Raw genomic sequence first — 17828 nt, 5'->3', positions numbered from 1 at the left:
GCCTTATAACCCTTCTCTCATTTTAATTTCCTTCATTATACTAGTCTTTAGTGTTAATCCCTTGGATATCATAATGCTCTTGGGTATACATCAACTCATGGCAGGAGAAGACGCCCAGAAGAACTGGTAACTGAGTGAACTTAGGTAAATTAATTCACCTCTCTAAGTCTTATCTATAAAGTAAGGGGCTGATATCCAAGGTCCATTCCAGATCTAAATTTCTATGATCCTATGACTCTAAATGTACTGAGTGGCAGGGAAAATATTTGCCTAAGATTCAAAATTTGTAATATAGAGAGTTCAGAAGTTGGGTATATATGTGCATGTATGCACATACATAAGTTAGAATTTTGAAATAAAATGGGTGCAAACATTCTAGTATGACTACATACACACATAGATGATTCTGTTTTTTTGAATGTGCCTTTCAAAAATTATCCAAGTCATCTAATGTAGTCTTTACATACCTGGAAGATATCTTGATTGTCTCAAGTAGTACTGTTTGGCAGCTGAACTGGATGACAAGTCAAGGTTATTTTTAAAGATAGCAGCAGGCAAACTCCTGTTTTCCCCTCCTGCATGATTGGAGCCTGAGAGTATGGGTTCTGGTACACTGAAAGTAAATAAACAAATTAATATCAGAGTATACAAAATGAAAATTCTCTTTTCTTTCTTACCCTTCATAAATCTTTTCAGAACAGCTAAAGTGACATCTTATATGATTCCCATAAATTTTCTTTAATTGACAGAAATATTGGCTGGTACCATGGTCAACTAGCTGTTAACCTTGCTCTTTAATTTAGAGTATGATGAACAGAAGATCATTTCATTATTAATATTACATCAGATGATATTAACTAATTGAAGACACAAACTACTTAGTAAGTTATATATAAATGTGTTCTAACCTTTCAGAAAAAATGAAGTTTTCTTAATTCAGTAGGTCATAGATTTATAATTAATCTGTAGCAGGAAAGTTAAAGCAGTCATAGTCACTTTAATTCAAGTGTGCTAGAGTTAGCTCTGACTTGAAGCTAATTGTTACTTTAGTGTGAACTTCAGATATCACTTATACTTCTGGCATCTGCAAATGCTAAAAAAATAAGGGTTTGCTTTGCTGGTTAGTTAAGAAAGTATTAATAACAAAGATTGAACTTAAAAGTATGTGTACATACATTTTCTCCCCAAAATCTGAACTGCTCTATAAACACTGTATAAGCTCAGAAAGAGTGTGTTAACTTAGGAAATGAAGTTATCACCAGATTGGAGGACAGGTGACTGTTGGCTAATTAAGTTGGCTATAGTAATCATTGGCATATGATAGTGCTTTAAGCTTTGCAATGTATTTTACAATTCATTATCTCATTTGAATCTCGCAACACTGCTGCCTTAATTTAAAGTGTAAGTTATCTAATTAAGATAGTTTAGGATGTGAACTGAATCATACTGGAGGATGTATGCTCCAAAATGTAATTTCCAGTTAAGTGTACCAATATGTGCATACATAAAGACTTAAATGTGTGTTTGTATGAATCTGAAAAATGTTATGGTCCATTAGCTGAAAAATATACATCCTCTTGTTAAAGGATCTTACAGCTAGACAGAACACCAAGAGTTTCAAATTTCTAAATGATGCTGACTTTATAATGTTCATCCAGTCTGTTTAAATACCTTTAATAAGAAGGAATTAATTCATGAGGCATCTAACTTCATTTTGGAACATCTCTGACAGTTGTCAAGTTCACCATTATCAGGAGCTGATTATCTGTGACAAATAGAATACCTAGAATGCTGTATTCCTTTAACAATAACCTACAGGATCACAGAACTGCAGAGCTCAATACATTAGTTTTTTTGAGTTTTTTTGCAAGGCAATGAGGTTAAGTGGCTTGCCCAAGGCCACACAGTAGGTAATTATTAAGTGTCTAAGACTGAATTTGAACTCAGGTCCTCCTTACTCCAGGGCCAGTGCTCTATCCACTGCACCACCTAGCCACCCCACTAAATACATTAGACAATAAAACCTCTCTGCCTGCAAAAGAAATAATTGACAAGTGGTTATCCAGGTTCTGCTAAGAGAGCACAAATGAGGGGAAACTTCTAAGTCTGGAGGCAACTCATTCTATTTTTGGATAGCTTTAATGGTTAAGAACTCTTCTGTTTTGTTTACAACAAGGAGTTTATATTTGTCTCTTTATAACTTCTTCCCTCTTCAAGCTAGTCTAGTCTCTCCTTTCTCAGTGCTTGAAGACATCTATCACATCTCCCCACTCCCATCCTTATCTTCTCCAGGCTAACATCTCTTGTTCCTTCAAAAGATACTCACCTGATATGATTTCAAGGTCATTTACCATCCTGGCTACCCTTCCCTGGACACCTTTTCCCATCTTATCAAAGTCTTCACAAAATATATTTGGTGTGCCAAACTAAACATAAAACTGCAAAGACAGTTAGGGCAGGACAGTGGGACTATTTATATACCCTTTGCTCATTGCCAGAAAGCCCAGAGTCAAATCAGTTTTCTTGACTGTCATGTCACATTCTTGACCCAAGTTAAACACTAGTAACCATCTAGACTTTAATATTATAGAAGCAGCCAGTAGGGGCAGTCAACAATATTGCTTGAGTTTGAAGTTAGGAAGACTTGAATACAAATCAAGCCTAAGATATTTATTAGCTGTGTGACTGGGCAAGTCAGGTAACCTCTATCTGCCTTGACTTCCTTAATTCAGGGTTGCTGCAAGGATCAACTGAGGTCATATGTGCACGAGTGCATGGTACAGCACTTAAGTGATTAATAAATGCTTAATCTCTTCCCTTCCCATCTTTTCCTAGATACTCACTAAATCATCCCTTATTTATACATTCTAACATTTTGCCAGAAACTAAAGTCAAGCTCACTAGCCTACCATAATTTGCTCTTCTCTTTTTAGAAAGTCAAGACCACTTTTACCCTATTCCAATCTCTTTTCCATAATGTTTCTAACCATTGACAGTGACATGACAATCATCTTTGTTTTTTGAAGTACCCTAGGATATAATTTATGTCACTTAAGAGACTTGAATTTATCAGGAGCAGCTAGGGGCTCTCTTACTCTCTGGGTTTAGTGATCTGTAAGAGTTGTACCTATTAATCAAGAGGCATCTTAACTGCCATGGTCCTTCAGGAAACCTTCCCTGATCTCTCCCCACTTCTCAGTCATGGGTAATCTTTCTCACTCTCCTCTGAACTCTCTTAGCACTTGGATCCTTATTATGATACCAATACATTATTTTAGTCATTTAATTGCATGCATTTAGCACTATTTGATTGTAAGATCCTTGAACATAGGAACTATACCTTTTTTTCATCTTAACATGATCTGTAACATATTTTGTTGAATGAGTTATTAGCTCATTAATTATAAATTTTTTATATATTTTGGGGCCTTTATTAGCATTTAGTAACCTTTTTATGAGCAAGCTTATAGGGGATACCATGAATAGGAAAAAATGTATATTCAACTGAATTAGAACCAGCAAACCTGCAGCTGAATGCTTATTTATTCCTTCTACAAAAAATGGACAATAAAATTCGCACCAGCTCTTCATAGGGTTCTTAGGAGGATGCAAATGGAATAACTTTAAAATACTTTGTAACTAACATCTGCTATTGAAGATGTATTTATACTGAATGGGGCCATGTACCTAGAAATCTACAAGACAGCGGGAGGCCTTCAAGAAACCTGAAGCAGGGTTCTCGCTTTCAGGGAATTACAATCTCAACACAAGGTGTACACATAGCAATGAAGACATGTGGTAAACCTTTTGTTCTTGTTTTTAGGTTTTTGTGGGGGGGTGAGAGAGAAGGGAATAGGGAGTAGGAATAGTAGACTATGATATAAATTCTGTAGTATAATTCATAGACCACCACCTTTAAAAATCTAAGTTCTTTCAAATCCTTAGGTTTTAAAAAATTCTTACACTCTGTTGAAAATGCAATTCAAACACAAAACCAACCTCTTAGGATGTGCATGAACTTTCCTTTAGGGAGAAGGAAGACATCTGAATTTGTGTATAGGATGATGAGAGATGAACACATTATCTACTTAAAAACTTTAATCTCAACTCTGGCTAGCACATTTTCCCCTTTAATGATTTTTTTTTCATCTCAAACTGAGAATACAAAAAAAAAGAATTAAAAAAAGCAAATATCATAGTATTGTCTGTGAATTAAGATTTATATACAAAAATGTATATATTTTTAAAAAGTCCAAATCGGAGCAAACCAGGATTCAAACTGGGCAACCTTAGGTTTTCAAGGTGGTAGTCTATGCACTACACGAGGGCATATAGCTTCCCTAACTTGTTTTACCCCTTTTCTCACAGCATTCTCTTGAATTCCTTGAAGAAAAAACATTTTTTAAAATAAATTTACCAAGGCAAATACCCTTTCACAAGTCTTAATACTGAACCCTTCTTTCACTCCACCCAGAGTGTCTTCCACCTAACATGACAAATGAGAAAAAGACTAAATCATACTAAAATTTAAAAAAATTCAGTAAAAGTTAGAAAATTTTCCAAAGGTTTCTAATTTGTTTTTTCCATCAACAAGGTAAAAGTGCTAACATCACACTAGGGTAGGGTTTATCTGCTCATTTGCTAATACATCCATTGTAAAGAGTAATTTATCAGCAAATGGGCCTTACTTTAGAATCTCTTTTAAAGGTTTATAAAAAATCAACTTTAAATCCTCCACTACACATAACTTAAATTCATTATATAATATGTTTAACAAAAAAAATAACATGACAAAAACTATCAGATAACACATCATCAACAATTAAAACTTTTTAAAAAAATGGCACAATGTATTAAAAGTAAAGATTCCTGCCCATTAAGAAAAACAATGAAATGTTTTGCAATAAAAAGAAAATGACTGCTGTTTTTTAATTAACCAAAACTGAATGAAGAATCAATAGGATATTTAGTGCCTGGATATGTGAGACAAGAGGAGAAAGGAAGTGATCTCTTTTCTTATAATAAAGTTGCCTTGAGATAAAATAACCTTTATGCAATGGAAACCTTACCTAAATGCTAACTCCTTTTTCTTCTTTTCTTTTGGAACAGTGATACTGGGCTTCTTGGAATGGGAGACTCCAAAATCAGAGTCATCAGTATCTTCCCAGCTATCTCCAGTCTTGAACACCGTTTGACCCCAACGCCTCCTACCAGTTTTATGACCTACTGCAACATTCAGCTTCTATGGTAAAAAAAAAAAAATCAATCATGATAATCAGTCAGTCTTACAAAGTATTTTTCTCATATGGTCCTGTAAGGTTAGCAGTTAAAATTTTATTATTTCCATTTATAGATGAAGAAACTAAGGTTCAGTTTGAGTGTTGGAGTAGAATGTAAACTCAGTTCTCTTGACTCTAGATGTTATATTCCTCCCGACATATCACACTTGCCTTTTATGATTAACAAATGTTTATTGAACACCTATTATTTGCAAGATTCTTTCCCTCAAGTAATTTATAATCTAGATGAGAAATAAAAGGCTAATTAATAATAATAGGCAAGAAAAATAAAGGCTAAATTGCCTAGACAATAAGTCTTACAGGAGTTAAGAAAAAAAGAAAGATCTCTCTGAGTTGGAGTAACTGGAAATGATTTCACAGAAGAGGTCAGCTTTGTACTACTTCAAAGGATGAACTGTACATGAAGAAATGAAAAAAGGATATTTCACATATATAAAAATATAAACACTTCTCAAAAGCAAAACATGTGGGTGGAGCCAAGATGGGGACAGGAGAAGAGCCTCTCCTAACTGTTCTCTCCATAATATTTCAAAAATCTTAAAATCATGACTCTAAAGTTTTGAGAGACAGAACGCACAGAAAGATCCAGTGAGGCAATTCTCCAGACCAAGGTAACCTGGAAAATAGTGGGAAAACTCCTCTCCACAGGGTTAGAGTGGCAACCCCCACCAGAGTGAAGAAACTTCAGCCTCCTGGAAAGAGCCCCAAGGCGCCAGGGAATTGCCATCCTGCAGCAGACCTGCCATCCTGACCTGCACCCTGGGGAGCACTGGACACAACTTGGAGGATCAGTGGGGGGACCTCTGCCAGAGTGGGCGTGAAGGCCAGGACCTCGGGGCACTCAGCACAGAGGCAGGGCTGCAGCAGCCCAGATCAACGAAATGGAAGGAGGCACAAAGCCAGCAAGCAGGAGCCTCCAGGCAACTGAGACCTGAGTGCTCAGCCCCACTGAAGGTAGGGAAGGGAGATGCCTGTCCTATGTACCTGGAATAGGACTCTGGAGCTCTGACCACATTCAGATCCTGATCGCAGTCTAGGTCCCCCATAGAACAGCCCCCCCCACCTCAGCCCTGTGGCAGAGGGGTGCAATTGTGGTCATTCACAGACCAGGAGGGCAGTCAGAGCTTCACACACTGAGATACTTGTAGGGGGTGTCCCAATAATACTCAAAAGCTCAGGAAGCACCCCAAAACCAGGAAAAGGCTGGAGAAATGAGTAAACAGCAAAAAAGAGGAACACCATTGAGAAATACTTTGACTATTATCCCAAGAAGGATGTAAATACTTAATCTGAAGATGAGGAAGTACAAGCTCCTGTATCAAAAGACTCCAAAAATAAAAAAAAAACCCAGAAGTTGGGCTCAGGCTATGACAGAGCTCAAAAAAAGATTTTGAAAATCAAATAAGGGAGATAGAAGAAAAATTGGGAAAAGAAATGAGAGAGATGCAGGATAAACATGAAAAAGAAGTCATCAGCTTAGTCAAGGAGATTCAAAAAATGCTAAAGAAAATAACATGTTAAAAACCAGCATAGGTCAAAAGGATAAAACAGTTCAAAAAGTTATTGACAGGGGTGGCTAGGTGGTGTAGTGAACCAGCCCTGGAGTCAGGACTACCTGGTTTCAAATCCAGTCTCAGACACTTGATAATTACCTAGCTGTGTGGCCTTTGGCAAGCTATTTAACCCCATTTGCCTTGCAAAAACCGAAAAAAAAAAGGTATTGAGGAGAAGAATGCTTTAAAAAGCAGAATTGGCCAGATGGAAAAGGAGATAAAAAAGCTCTCTAAGGAAAACAAATCCTTCAGATGTAGAATGGAGCTAAAGGAAGCTGCTGACTTTACAAGAAGTCAAGACACAATACTTCAACACCAAAAGAATGAAACATTAGAAGAAAATGTGCAACATCTCATTGAAAAAAACAACTGATCTAGAAAACAGATTCAGGAAAGATAATTTAAACATTATTGGGATACCTGAAATTCATGATCAGGAAAAGAGCCTTGATCTCATTTTTAAAGAATTCCTATAGGAAAATTGCCGATATCCTGGAAGCAGAGGGCAAAAATAGAAATTGAGAAAAATCTTCCTATCTCCTCTGGAAAGAGATCCAAAAAAAACAACCCCCAGGAATATTATAGCCAAGTTCTAGAACTCCCAAATCAAAGAGAAAATATTATAAGCAGCCAGAAGGACACAATTCAAATATCATGGAGCTGCAGTCAGGATCACACAGGACTTAGCAGCAACTACATTAAGGGCTCATAGGACTTAGAATATAATATTCTGGAAGACAAAAGAGCTTGGAATGCAACCAAGAATCAGTTACCCGGCAAAACTGAACATCCTCTGCCAGGGGAAAAGATGGACTTTCAATGAACCAGGGGAATTTCAAATGTTCCTATTGAAACGACCAGAGTTGAACAGAAAGGTAAAATATGAGGGACTAAATGATGATGAACTGCATGTATTCCTGCATAGAAAAATGATACTGATAATACTCATATGTAATTTTTCATTTAATAGAGCAGGTAGAAGGAGCTTTTATAGATGAAGCAAAGGAGAGAGCTGAATTTGAAGATATAATATATTGTAAAAATGGAGTCAATGGTTAAAAGGGAAATGTACTAGGAGTAAGAGAAAGGAGAGGTGGAATAGGCTAAGACATTTTGTATAAAAGATATATATATATATATGTATATCTATAGATAGATAGATAGATAGATAGATAGATATAGATATATTTGCAATGAACTATTGCAATGCTATGGAAGGGGGAAGGCAAGGGAGAATGAGGGAACCTTTATTCTCATCAGAAATGACTCAGAGAGGAAACAGCATACACACTCAATAGAGTATAGACATTTAGAGTAAAAAGGGAGAAAGGGGAAAGGGGGTAGAGGGGGATGTTGGTGATAGAGGAAAGGGTAGATCATAGGAGAGAATAGTCAGATATAACACATTTTCTTTTTTTACTTCTTACAAGGGGCTGGGATTGGATGGCCTGTCCAGGCCCACGGGGCCGGGTGGTTGCTGGGTTTCAGGGGTGGTATGTATATTTGGGGTCTCTTGGCCCCAGGGCCTATTTCCCACTTAGCTACCTTATATCACATTTTAGAAGAGGGACAGAGTGAAAGGAGAAAGAAAATATAATATATGGTAGTGGGGAGGGAGGGAGGGAGGGAATTATAATCAGCAACAGCAACAGTAGAAACATCTGGAAGTAACTTTTGTGATGGACTTATAAAGAATGAGATCCACCTGAGACAGAGCTGATGGTATCAGAACAAACACATTTTTTTTCTCTTTCTTTAACTTTATTTCTCTTGAGGGTCTATATTTTTTGGGGGGGAGGGGTTATTAGGTTTACTCTTAAGAATATTTTAGTAGTGTATAAAAAAGACACTTGTACAAAAATAAAGAGGAAGAAGAAGAAGAAGAAGAAGAAGAAGAAGAAGAAGAAGAGGAAGAAGAAGAAGAAAAAGCAAAACATGTAGATGATTAAGAAGTACTATATTTCATTTCACTAACTATAGGAACATTCTTTTTGCCACTGACCACCAGGACATATGCTCAGGAATGAGATTACTAGGTCAAGCCATATGTACATTTTATTGTTTTTTGTTTTACAATATTACAAACTGTATTCCAGAATGATTGAATTGCCTTACTGATTCAATTTATTTTATTTTTTAAAATTTTAATATTTTATTCGTTCACAATTACATGTAAAAACAATATAATCTTGATTTTACAAAATGATTTTCAAATTCTTTCCCACCCTCTATTTGCCCTCACTGAGAAAATAATTTGATAAAGGTTATACATGTGCAGTGATGCAAAATATTTTCATGTTATTCATGTTGTGAAAAAAAACACAAACAAATAAAGGAAAAAGAAAGTAAAATACCAGCATGCATCACTCTGCATTCAATCTCCACCAGGTCTTTTCTTTGTAGATGGATATTATTTTTCATCATAGGTCCTTTAGATTGTCTTGGATCTTTGTATTTCTGAGAATAGCTATACCCTTCAGATTCACTATGAATATGTTAGTGGGCATGTTCCACTACTGTCCCTCCAACAACGACTTTTTTAAAAATCATAATGCCAATTTGTTGGGTCCTATGTGAAACTCCATAATTATTGGGGGGTTTTAAACAGTGATTTAGACCATTTTTCCATATAACTGTCAATAACATGCAATGTTTTTTTTAGGTTTTTGCAAGGCAAACGGGGTTAAGTGGCTTGCCCAAGGCCACACAGCTAGGTAATTATTAAGTGTCTGAGACTGGATTTGAACCCAAGTACTCCTGACTCCAGGGCTGGTACTTTATACACTACGCCACCTAGCCTCCCCAACATGCAATTTTTCTTTTGAAAACTCTTTGTTCATATTCTTCCACCATTTATTTACTGCAGAATACTTTCATATATGTATTTATATCAATTCCTTTTATATCTTAGATGACAGATATTCGTCAGATATATATATAATGTAAATATAAGTTATCTGTACTTCTTTTATTAATGCAAAATCTTTTGAATTTTGTTAGCTGAAATTGTCTATTTGAGCTTTAATCACCTTTTCTAACTTGCTTGGTTAAGTATTTTCGTGCTAACTAAATCTAAAAGATATCTCCTTCAGTTCTTTATTTTTTATGATATGCTTTTTCATATTTAGGTTACATCTACTTTTGAGATTTCCTATGGAATATACTATAAGATTGTGGCATGAAATTTAATTTCTGACAAAAGCAACATTATACATTAAAAAAGAAAATATATGGGGTGGCTAGATGATGCAGTGGATAAAGCAATGGCCCTGGAGTCAGGAGTACCTGGGTTCAAATCCGGTCTCAGACTCTTAATAAATTACCTAGCTGTGTGGCCTTGGGCAAGCCACTTAATCCCATTTGCCTTGCAAAAACCTAAAAACCTAAAAAACAACAGAAAAAGAAAATATGTTAATAATAAGAAATTCAAGAAAACAGAGGAGGAAGGAAGCATGGTAGAGAGTATTTGGTTGAGGATCAAAAAGGGCATATACAGAAAGAATATCATCTTCACAGAATGATAAACAACATCTAGGAAAGAAGAGGAAATAGATGAGGTGAGTTCAGGAAACAAACCCAAAACCTGGGATCAGACTATGAAATAGAAGTAATGGAGAACTTCAATCACCCAGCCAATCTGCTAAAGATTTCACTGCCAAAGCTAGAGCATCTGATCACATCTTGAACCGAAGTACAATACTAAGTATTGTATTTTTTTCTTCCTTCAAAGTGGAACAAAGGAAATTTTATTCTGTATTTGATTCTCACCAAAAAGAAGGAACTGTTTTCGCTGGGGTGGAAATAAGAACTTCAATTAGAATTTGTGATAGAGAAGAAAGAAAAACAGGAGTGATCTGATATGCAACCTATATTTTGGTGTTCTCAAAAGGGTTTAATGAAGATTAGTTAGGAGTAAAATAGTTACGGAGTAAAATTCTATGAGAGAAGTAAGAAGAAAGTGAACTCTAAAATTTAATTCTGAAATTACAAAGAAAAACATTTCCAAGGAAGAAAAACAGGCAGTTACATAAGATTGGTATGAATATACAAAAAACTCATCAATTAACTTATTTTTAAAAAATATGTAAGGAAGATGGATACAAATGAAGGTAAATGTGAATATTTTAAAAGATAGTATAATTATTCAAGAACATCATTAAGAGCATAGAAACTTAACTAGTGAGGAATGTTAAGGACAACAAAAATTAGTTTTTATTTTTATAAGGGAAATTGGGATGGAAGCTTCTTGGGTAGATGGGGCAAGATAATTAACAAAAGAAAGACAGAGATTCTCAACTCATACTTTTAATCAATTTTTCTCTCCAAGGAGAAAGAACTTTGGTATAGAAAAGATAGAACATAAATGACGAGATAGATGAAAGATAAAACTTAAGATAAATAATAAATTGCAAAAGATCATTTAACTGCTATCTGTACTTTAATCATAAAAATTACCTCTACAATACACTTGACAAGCAGTCAACTAGCCTTTGAACATCTTCAGTGAAGGGAATCCATGATTCTCTAGCCTAAATGAACAGGGAACTGAAAGTTCACACAGGCATGATGGCTAAATCTCTATTAGTGATCTTGGAAAGATCAAGGAGAAGAAGAAAATGAAAATGTGTTGATTATTTTTTTTTTTAGATTTTTCAAGGCAATGGGGTTAAGTGGCTTGCCCAAGGCCACACAGCTAGGTAATTATTAAGTGTATGAGGTCGGATTTGAACCCAGGTACTCCTGACTCCAAGGCTGGTGCTTTATTCACTGTGCCACCTAGCCGCCCCTGCGCCACCTAGCCGCCCCAATTAATTTTTAAAAGGCAAAAAAATAGATCCTGCTAATTTTATGCCAATGGGTTCTGACCCTTCATTTCTGGCAAAATTCTAGAACATGTCATTAAAGAAACTCAGTATTCTTTTCTTCTCAATGCAGGAGAAAGACCATGAAATAAGTCATTTACTTCCTTTATACCCCAGTTTCCTCATCTATAAAAAGGACAAATAGGAACACACACTGCACAATCTTGTGAGACTCAAATGAAATGAGATTTGAAGAATACTTTGTAAATCTCATCATCACCATCATCATCATTATCATCATCATCATCATCATCATCACTATTAATCTATTATTAGTACTGCATTTGACACATTAGCACAGCATTTGACAAACTATCATGTTTCTCTTGGAAAAGATAAAGAAATGTGGGATTATATCATTGTTAGGTGGGTTTGGAATTGGTTGAATGGCTAAATCCAAAGAGCAGCTATTAATGGTTTGATCTGTTCTTGGAAGAAAGGTACCTCTTCAGTGTGCTAACATTATGTAACTCTTTTATCAGTGACAGGGATAAAAGTATAGTTGGTTGTTCATTAGATTTGCTGATGAAACAAAGGTGGGAGGGCTAACTAACACACCAAATAACAATAGGGATTTAAAAAGATGTTAGGCTAGAATGGAACGAATCTAAGATGAAAAAATTTAAGCACAAGACAGGATAAATATAAATTTTCAATTGTGAATTCCAAAAATAAACTTTACAAGAAAAAAGTAAAAGTAGAATGGTGGAGTTGACCAACAGCCTGTCAAAAAAAGGACTGGAGTTTGTAGTGGACTATATGCCTATTAAGTGTGTCAACAGCCAAGAAAAGTTAATGCAATCTTTGTCTGTATCAAAAATGATACAGAGTTTGGATGTAGGTGGGTGTTAATACCATTATACTTTTTCCTGGTCAGACTATGCCTGTTATGTTCTGTCCTGGGAAGGACATTCATGAGTTGAGAGTTTCAGAGGAGTAAAAAAAAAGGATGATGCAGTGCCTTGAGATCATGCCCTAAAAGGAAAAAGGATGAAGACATTGGAGAAAACTAACAGGATTAAGAAAGCTACTTCCTAGATCAAAGCAATCCATAGCCATATGAAAAATTGCTCTAAATCACTAATTATTAGAGAAATGCAAATTAAAGCTTCTCTGAGGTACCACCTCACACCTCTCAGATTGGCCAATATGACCAGAAAGGATAATGATCATTGTTGGAAGGGATGTGGGAAATCTGGGACATTATTACACTGTTGGTGGATCTGTGAACTCATCCAACCTTTCTGGAGAAATTTGGAACGATGCCCAAAGAGCAACAAAAATGAGCATACCCTTTGACCCAGCAATACCACTACTGGGTCTATACCCTGAAGAGATGATGGAAAAGGGTAAAAACATCACTTGTACAAAAATATTTATAGTAGCCCTGTTTGTGGTGGCAAAGAATTGGAAATCAAGTAAATGTCCTTCAATTGGGGAATGGCTTAGCAAACTGTGGTATATGTATGTCATGGAACACTATTGTTCTATTAGAAACCAGGAGGGATGGGAATTCAGGGAAGCCTGAAGGGATTTGCATGAACTGATACTGAGTGAGATGAGCAGAACCAGAAAAACACTGTACACCCTAACAGCAACATGGGAGTGATGATCAATCTTGAAGGACTCGCTCATTCATTCCATCAGTGCAACAATCAGGAACAATTTTGGGCTGTCTGCAAAGGAGAGTGCCATCTGTATCCAGATAAAGAGCTGTGGAGTTTGAACAAAGTTCAAGGACTATTCCCTTTGATTTAGAAAAAAAAAAACCAGGTTTCTTATTGTCTGACTTTTTGTCTCTTCCTTAGGGATATGATTTCTCTCTCATCACACTCAATTTGGATCAATGTACAACAGGGAAACAAAGTAAAGACTGACAGATTGCTTTCAGTGCGGGGGGGAAGGGAAGTAAGATTGGGGGGAAAATTATAAACCTCAAATAATATCTTTAATAAAAATAAATTTAAGAAATTATACTAAGGGGCGGCTAGGTGGCACAGTGGATAAAGCACCAGCCCTGGAGTCAGGAGGACCTGAGTTCAAATCCGACCTCAGACACTTAATAATTACCTAGCTGTGTAGCCTTGGGCAAGCCACTTAACCCCACTTGACATGCAAAAAAAAATTATACTAAAAAAAAATGTATCTTTTGAAAATGAAAAGCAAGTAGTACATAATATATTTGAAATTTTAAGTTCAATCCTCTTTTTTGTTTTTTTAATTTGTTGTTTAAGTTCAGAATTTTTAAAAATATAATTAAAAACAACCCCCCCCAAGTTTCATTACCAAAAAAAAAAAGAAAGCTGCCTCCTAGTAAAAGAAGAATAATTAGCTTTGTTGTTCCACTTGGCCCCCAAAAATGGAACTAACAAGTTGCAAATTTAGTCTTCACAATAATCTTCACAGTAATTAGCACTACATAAAAGCTGCCTCAGGAGGTAACTTATTCCCATCATGAAAGTCTGAATAATGAGAGAAAGAAGTGGGATTTCCTATTTAGATATCGGGTAGAGGAGACAACTGTGAGGTTATTTCCTCAAAGAATTTTGAGGAAATTGAGAGAATCTGGGATTTTTTGAATAGAAAGGAATGGATGGCAATAAAATGTCTAGGGCTGTATACCAAAGAGATCATAAAAAAGGGGAAAGGAATCATATGTACATAAAAGTTTATATCAGCTCTTTTTGTAGTGGCAAAAAATTCAAAATTGAGAGGATGTTCATCAATTGGGAAAGGACTGAACAAACTGTGGTATATGAATGGAATATTATTATTCCTAAGAAATCATGAACAGGTAGATTTAAGAAAAATCTGGACTTATATATATGAACTGAGGCTTAATGAAGTGAGCAAATCCAGGAGAAAGTTGTACATGTTAACAGCAATGCTATCAACTATGATAGACAGCTCACTTCGAAAAGACTTGTGATGGAAAATGCCATTCACATCCAGAGGGAAAAAACTTATGGAGTCTAAGTGCAAATTAAAACATACTATTTTTCACTTTTTAAAATTGGTAGTGTTTTCTTCTCTATAGGGAAATGTGTTTAACATGATTGTATATGTATAATATGTATCAGAATATTCACTATCAAAGGGGAAGGGGAGGGAAAAGAGGGAGGTAGGAAAATGTGAAACTCAAAATTTTACAAAAAATGATTGATGAAAACTATCTTTACATGTAATTTGAAAAAGTAAAATAATTTTGAATGATATAAAGGAAGAATAAACTGAATCTAGTGACAACTAGATATAGAAGAAGAGGGAGAAGAAAGACTCAACTAAAATTTTGAGTTGGGATAACTAAGAAAAATGGTACAAATAATGGAAAAATGAAGGAGTAAGAGGATGCTACTCTTGAAAAGATAAGGAATTTAGTTTTAGGGGTTTTGAGCAGGATAGAAATGAGAGGCCTCTAAGTCAATATGTTCTGGAGGCAGCTGGAAATGCAAAGCATAAGGCTAGGAGGAAAAAATCAGAGATAAAGATAAAAATTTCCAAGTAATCCACTTAGAAGCAAGTTGAAACTACAGAAGAGATCATCTGTGGGAAGGAGACTGAGGACCAAACATCTGGGAATACAGAGAATTAGGGAAGAGGAAGAAGGTTATTCAAAGAAAATATAAAAATAGGGGTGGCTAGGTGGTGCAGCAGATAGAGCACCGGCCCTGGAGTCAGGAGTACCTGAGTTCAAATCCAGCCTCAGACACTTATTACCTAGCTGTGTGACCTTGGGCAAGCCACTTAACCCCATTGCCTTGCAACCTCCCCCCAAAAAAAGAAAATATAAAAATAAAGTTGGATACTGCATAGTATTTAATTCGGATACTGTCCTTCCTTAAGATCAATTAACAGTCAGAAATAACACAAAATAGATACAAAAATTCTGAAGAACTTAGCACTCAAGAATTAAATTCTTTACAATGTTTATTTTGAAATCATATACATCTCAATTACTAGTTTTAAAAAATGTATAGAGTTTAGTTGTTAATTGCTTTCTGGTTATCTGATTTCTATTTTGACTTTCATACTTAAGTGGCAAAAGTGTGGGACTTTTTTCCTGTGGATATTTAACTGTAAATTTGACAGGATCATCTTTTGATCAAGAAGCACTTTAATAGAATTCTTAGAAAGGTCTGAAAGAAAGGCCCTGACAATCTCACTAATGAAACTATTCCATTTTGTAACTGTCAGTTACTTACTGGTGATGGGTTTTTGAGGATACTTGGAAACAATGGCTCTTGATGTTTTGGGGGAGGCTGCTGTTTTGAAGGCTGCAGGGAAGGCAAGTTCTGTGGCAATTGAATTGGTTGTAGTGGCTGATGGCTAATTTTTTGTTGGGGATATGTCTGGGTCTGATCTTCTGGTGTAGCTTTAAGTTCTCCTTCAACAAAGGATTGCTTTGGCTCTGTAGGCTTAAGTTGTTTATTCACAGATTGCTTTGGTTCCAAGTACTGTGGAGGAGGGCCTAATATTTGACCAACTTGAAAATATGGATATTTCAAAGCCTGAAAAGACATAGAAGACATTAAATGAATGAAAAGGAAAAATAATAATAGGTAGTATTTAGAAATCATTTTAAACTTTGCAAAATGTTTACATATGTTATCTCATTTGTAAATGTATACTATCATGAAGTCAGAACTCTAAATAAAGAACTTAATATGAAGTTTGTTGAAAATGGTTGACTTTACCTTTTAAAATAGATGTGATAGTGACATACCGATTTTTAGTGGTGGTAAAGTAATCAATTTAGTTTTAACTTTCAGAAAATCTATGCAGTTTATGAAAATTTGTGTTAAGAATGTTCTATATAACATCCAGTTTTATAATTATTCAATTTTCACTATCTTAAGTATCTTGCTAATATTTGAAAACTACAAAGAATTTAATAACTCCTATATACAAAATTGACATTATGGAGATGTACTAAAATAAGAAAGATTTTGGTAGGGCAAAACAGAAGAGGACTGATAAAAATGATTAATATTTTCACTAATTTAAAAAGAAGACCAAAGGTAATGTCAGATTCAAAGACTTCAAAAAAGTCTGACTTTTTAAAATATGGTATGATGTTGTTCTGTTTTGCTCTAATAAAGATAAAGACCATCCAAATTTGTGAATATGAGTTAAAAATTTACTCCATGTTTTTTTATTTGGTTGTTATTTGGTGTTTGACATAATTATTATACGATTCATCATTTTAAAAAATACACTTTGCAAGCTCCATGGACTTTTGATTCTACAGAATAGAGCTTTTGGTACATCATGGTAAGTTCATTCAGAGCACAAATTTTCAATATAGGTAGGGAGAAGATGAAGTAATCTATTCTTAAATCCTTCCTCACTTATAAGAATCAAAGCGGCCTTCCTCTTTCTGTTTTCTGAACAGAGAGAGAGAGTGCATTGTTTCTTGGTAGATTTGCTAAGAGAGGGGGACTGAGCAGGTGTGAAACAGAAGGAAGAATAAAGGCAGGTAAGGGAGAACAGCACCTAGTTCACTGTCAGGGATTTAAGGGCTCAGGGTCTATGAAAACCGAGATTTATTGGTGACTGGTTGTTTTGGTGTTATTTAAAATAATAAATGTTGGAGGAATGGTTTGGAAAAATGGGTCTGACCTGCATTACTTTATCTTACAGTTCTGGGTCTTTTACACATTCATATTGTCATTTCTAAGATTGAAATCTTAGAATACGATATTACCAAAAAATCCAGGACTAACCCTGTAGGAAAGAGGTGAAGAAGAGAGCTGTTTAAGAGTAGGGACCAACACCTCTCTAAATCACTTTGCTCTTGATTATCTGCTGTGGTACAGTAGGGAATAATACAACACTGTTATGGATGAGGAATGAATCCTCTCAATATTGAAATGTTGCCTCCATGCAGCAACAACAAAAATTCCACTGTCAAAATATAAGGCACAACAAGTTTTATGCATGCAAGGAATTTGCTATCTTTGTTAAGTTGAAGAATACCCTACCCTCTTACCATTTTTGACCCACTCCTTTCAAAGTTTGTTTAAAATGCTGCCATTTCTTTAGGTTGATTATAGTTTTCTCTAGACTTCTCCTTCAAAATAGAAATTTCCTTAGCAAAGGGGAAATGTTAATAT

General features: G+C 35.3%; 1 protein-coding gene across 7 annotated transcripts in view; it reads right to left on the bottom strand.

The window, feature by feature from the left end:
- MAK (male germ cell associated kinase) overlaps nt 1-17828 on the bottom strand; it is a 94359-nt gene that overhangs the window by 29431 nt on the left and 47100 nt on the right. For all 7 annotated transcript variants that reach the window (XM_074208052.1, XM_074208051.1, XM_074208053.1 and 4 more), the window contains exons 9-11: nt 15918-16223; nt 5070-5242; nt 468-613 (exon numbers count right to left, since the gene is read on the bottom strand). In XM_074208052.1, coding sequence (XP_074064153.1) covers nt 468-613; nt 5070-5242; nt 15918-16223 — 625 coding nt within the window. The remainder of the gene's footprint in view (nt 1-467; nt 614-5069; nt 5243-15917; nt 16224-17828) is intronic.

This window comes from Macrotis lagotis, chromosome X (genome assembly GCF_037893015.1).
Source record: "Macrotis lagotis isolate mMagLag1 chromosome X, bilby.v1.9.chrom.fasta, whole genome shotgun sequence".
Classification (NCBI taxonomy): Eukaryota; Metazoa; Chordata; class Mammalia; order Peramelemorphia; family Peramelidae; genus Macrotis; species Macrotis lagotis.
This window is presented reverse-complemented; position numbering and strand designations above follow the sequence as displayed.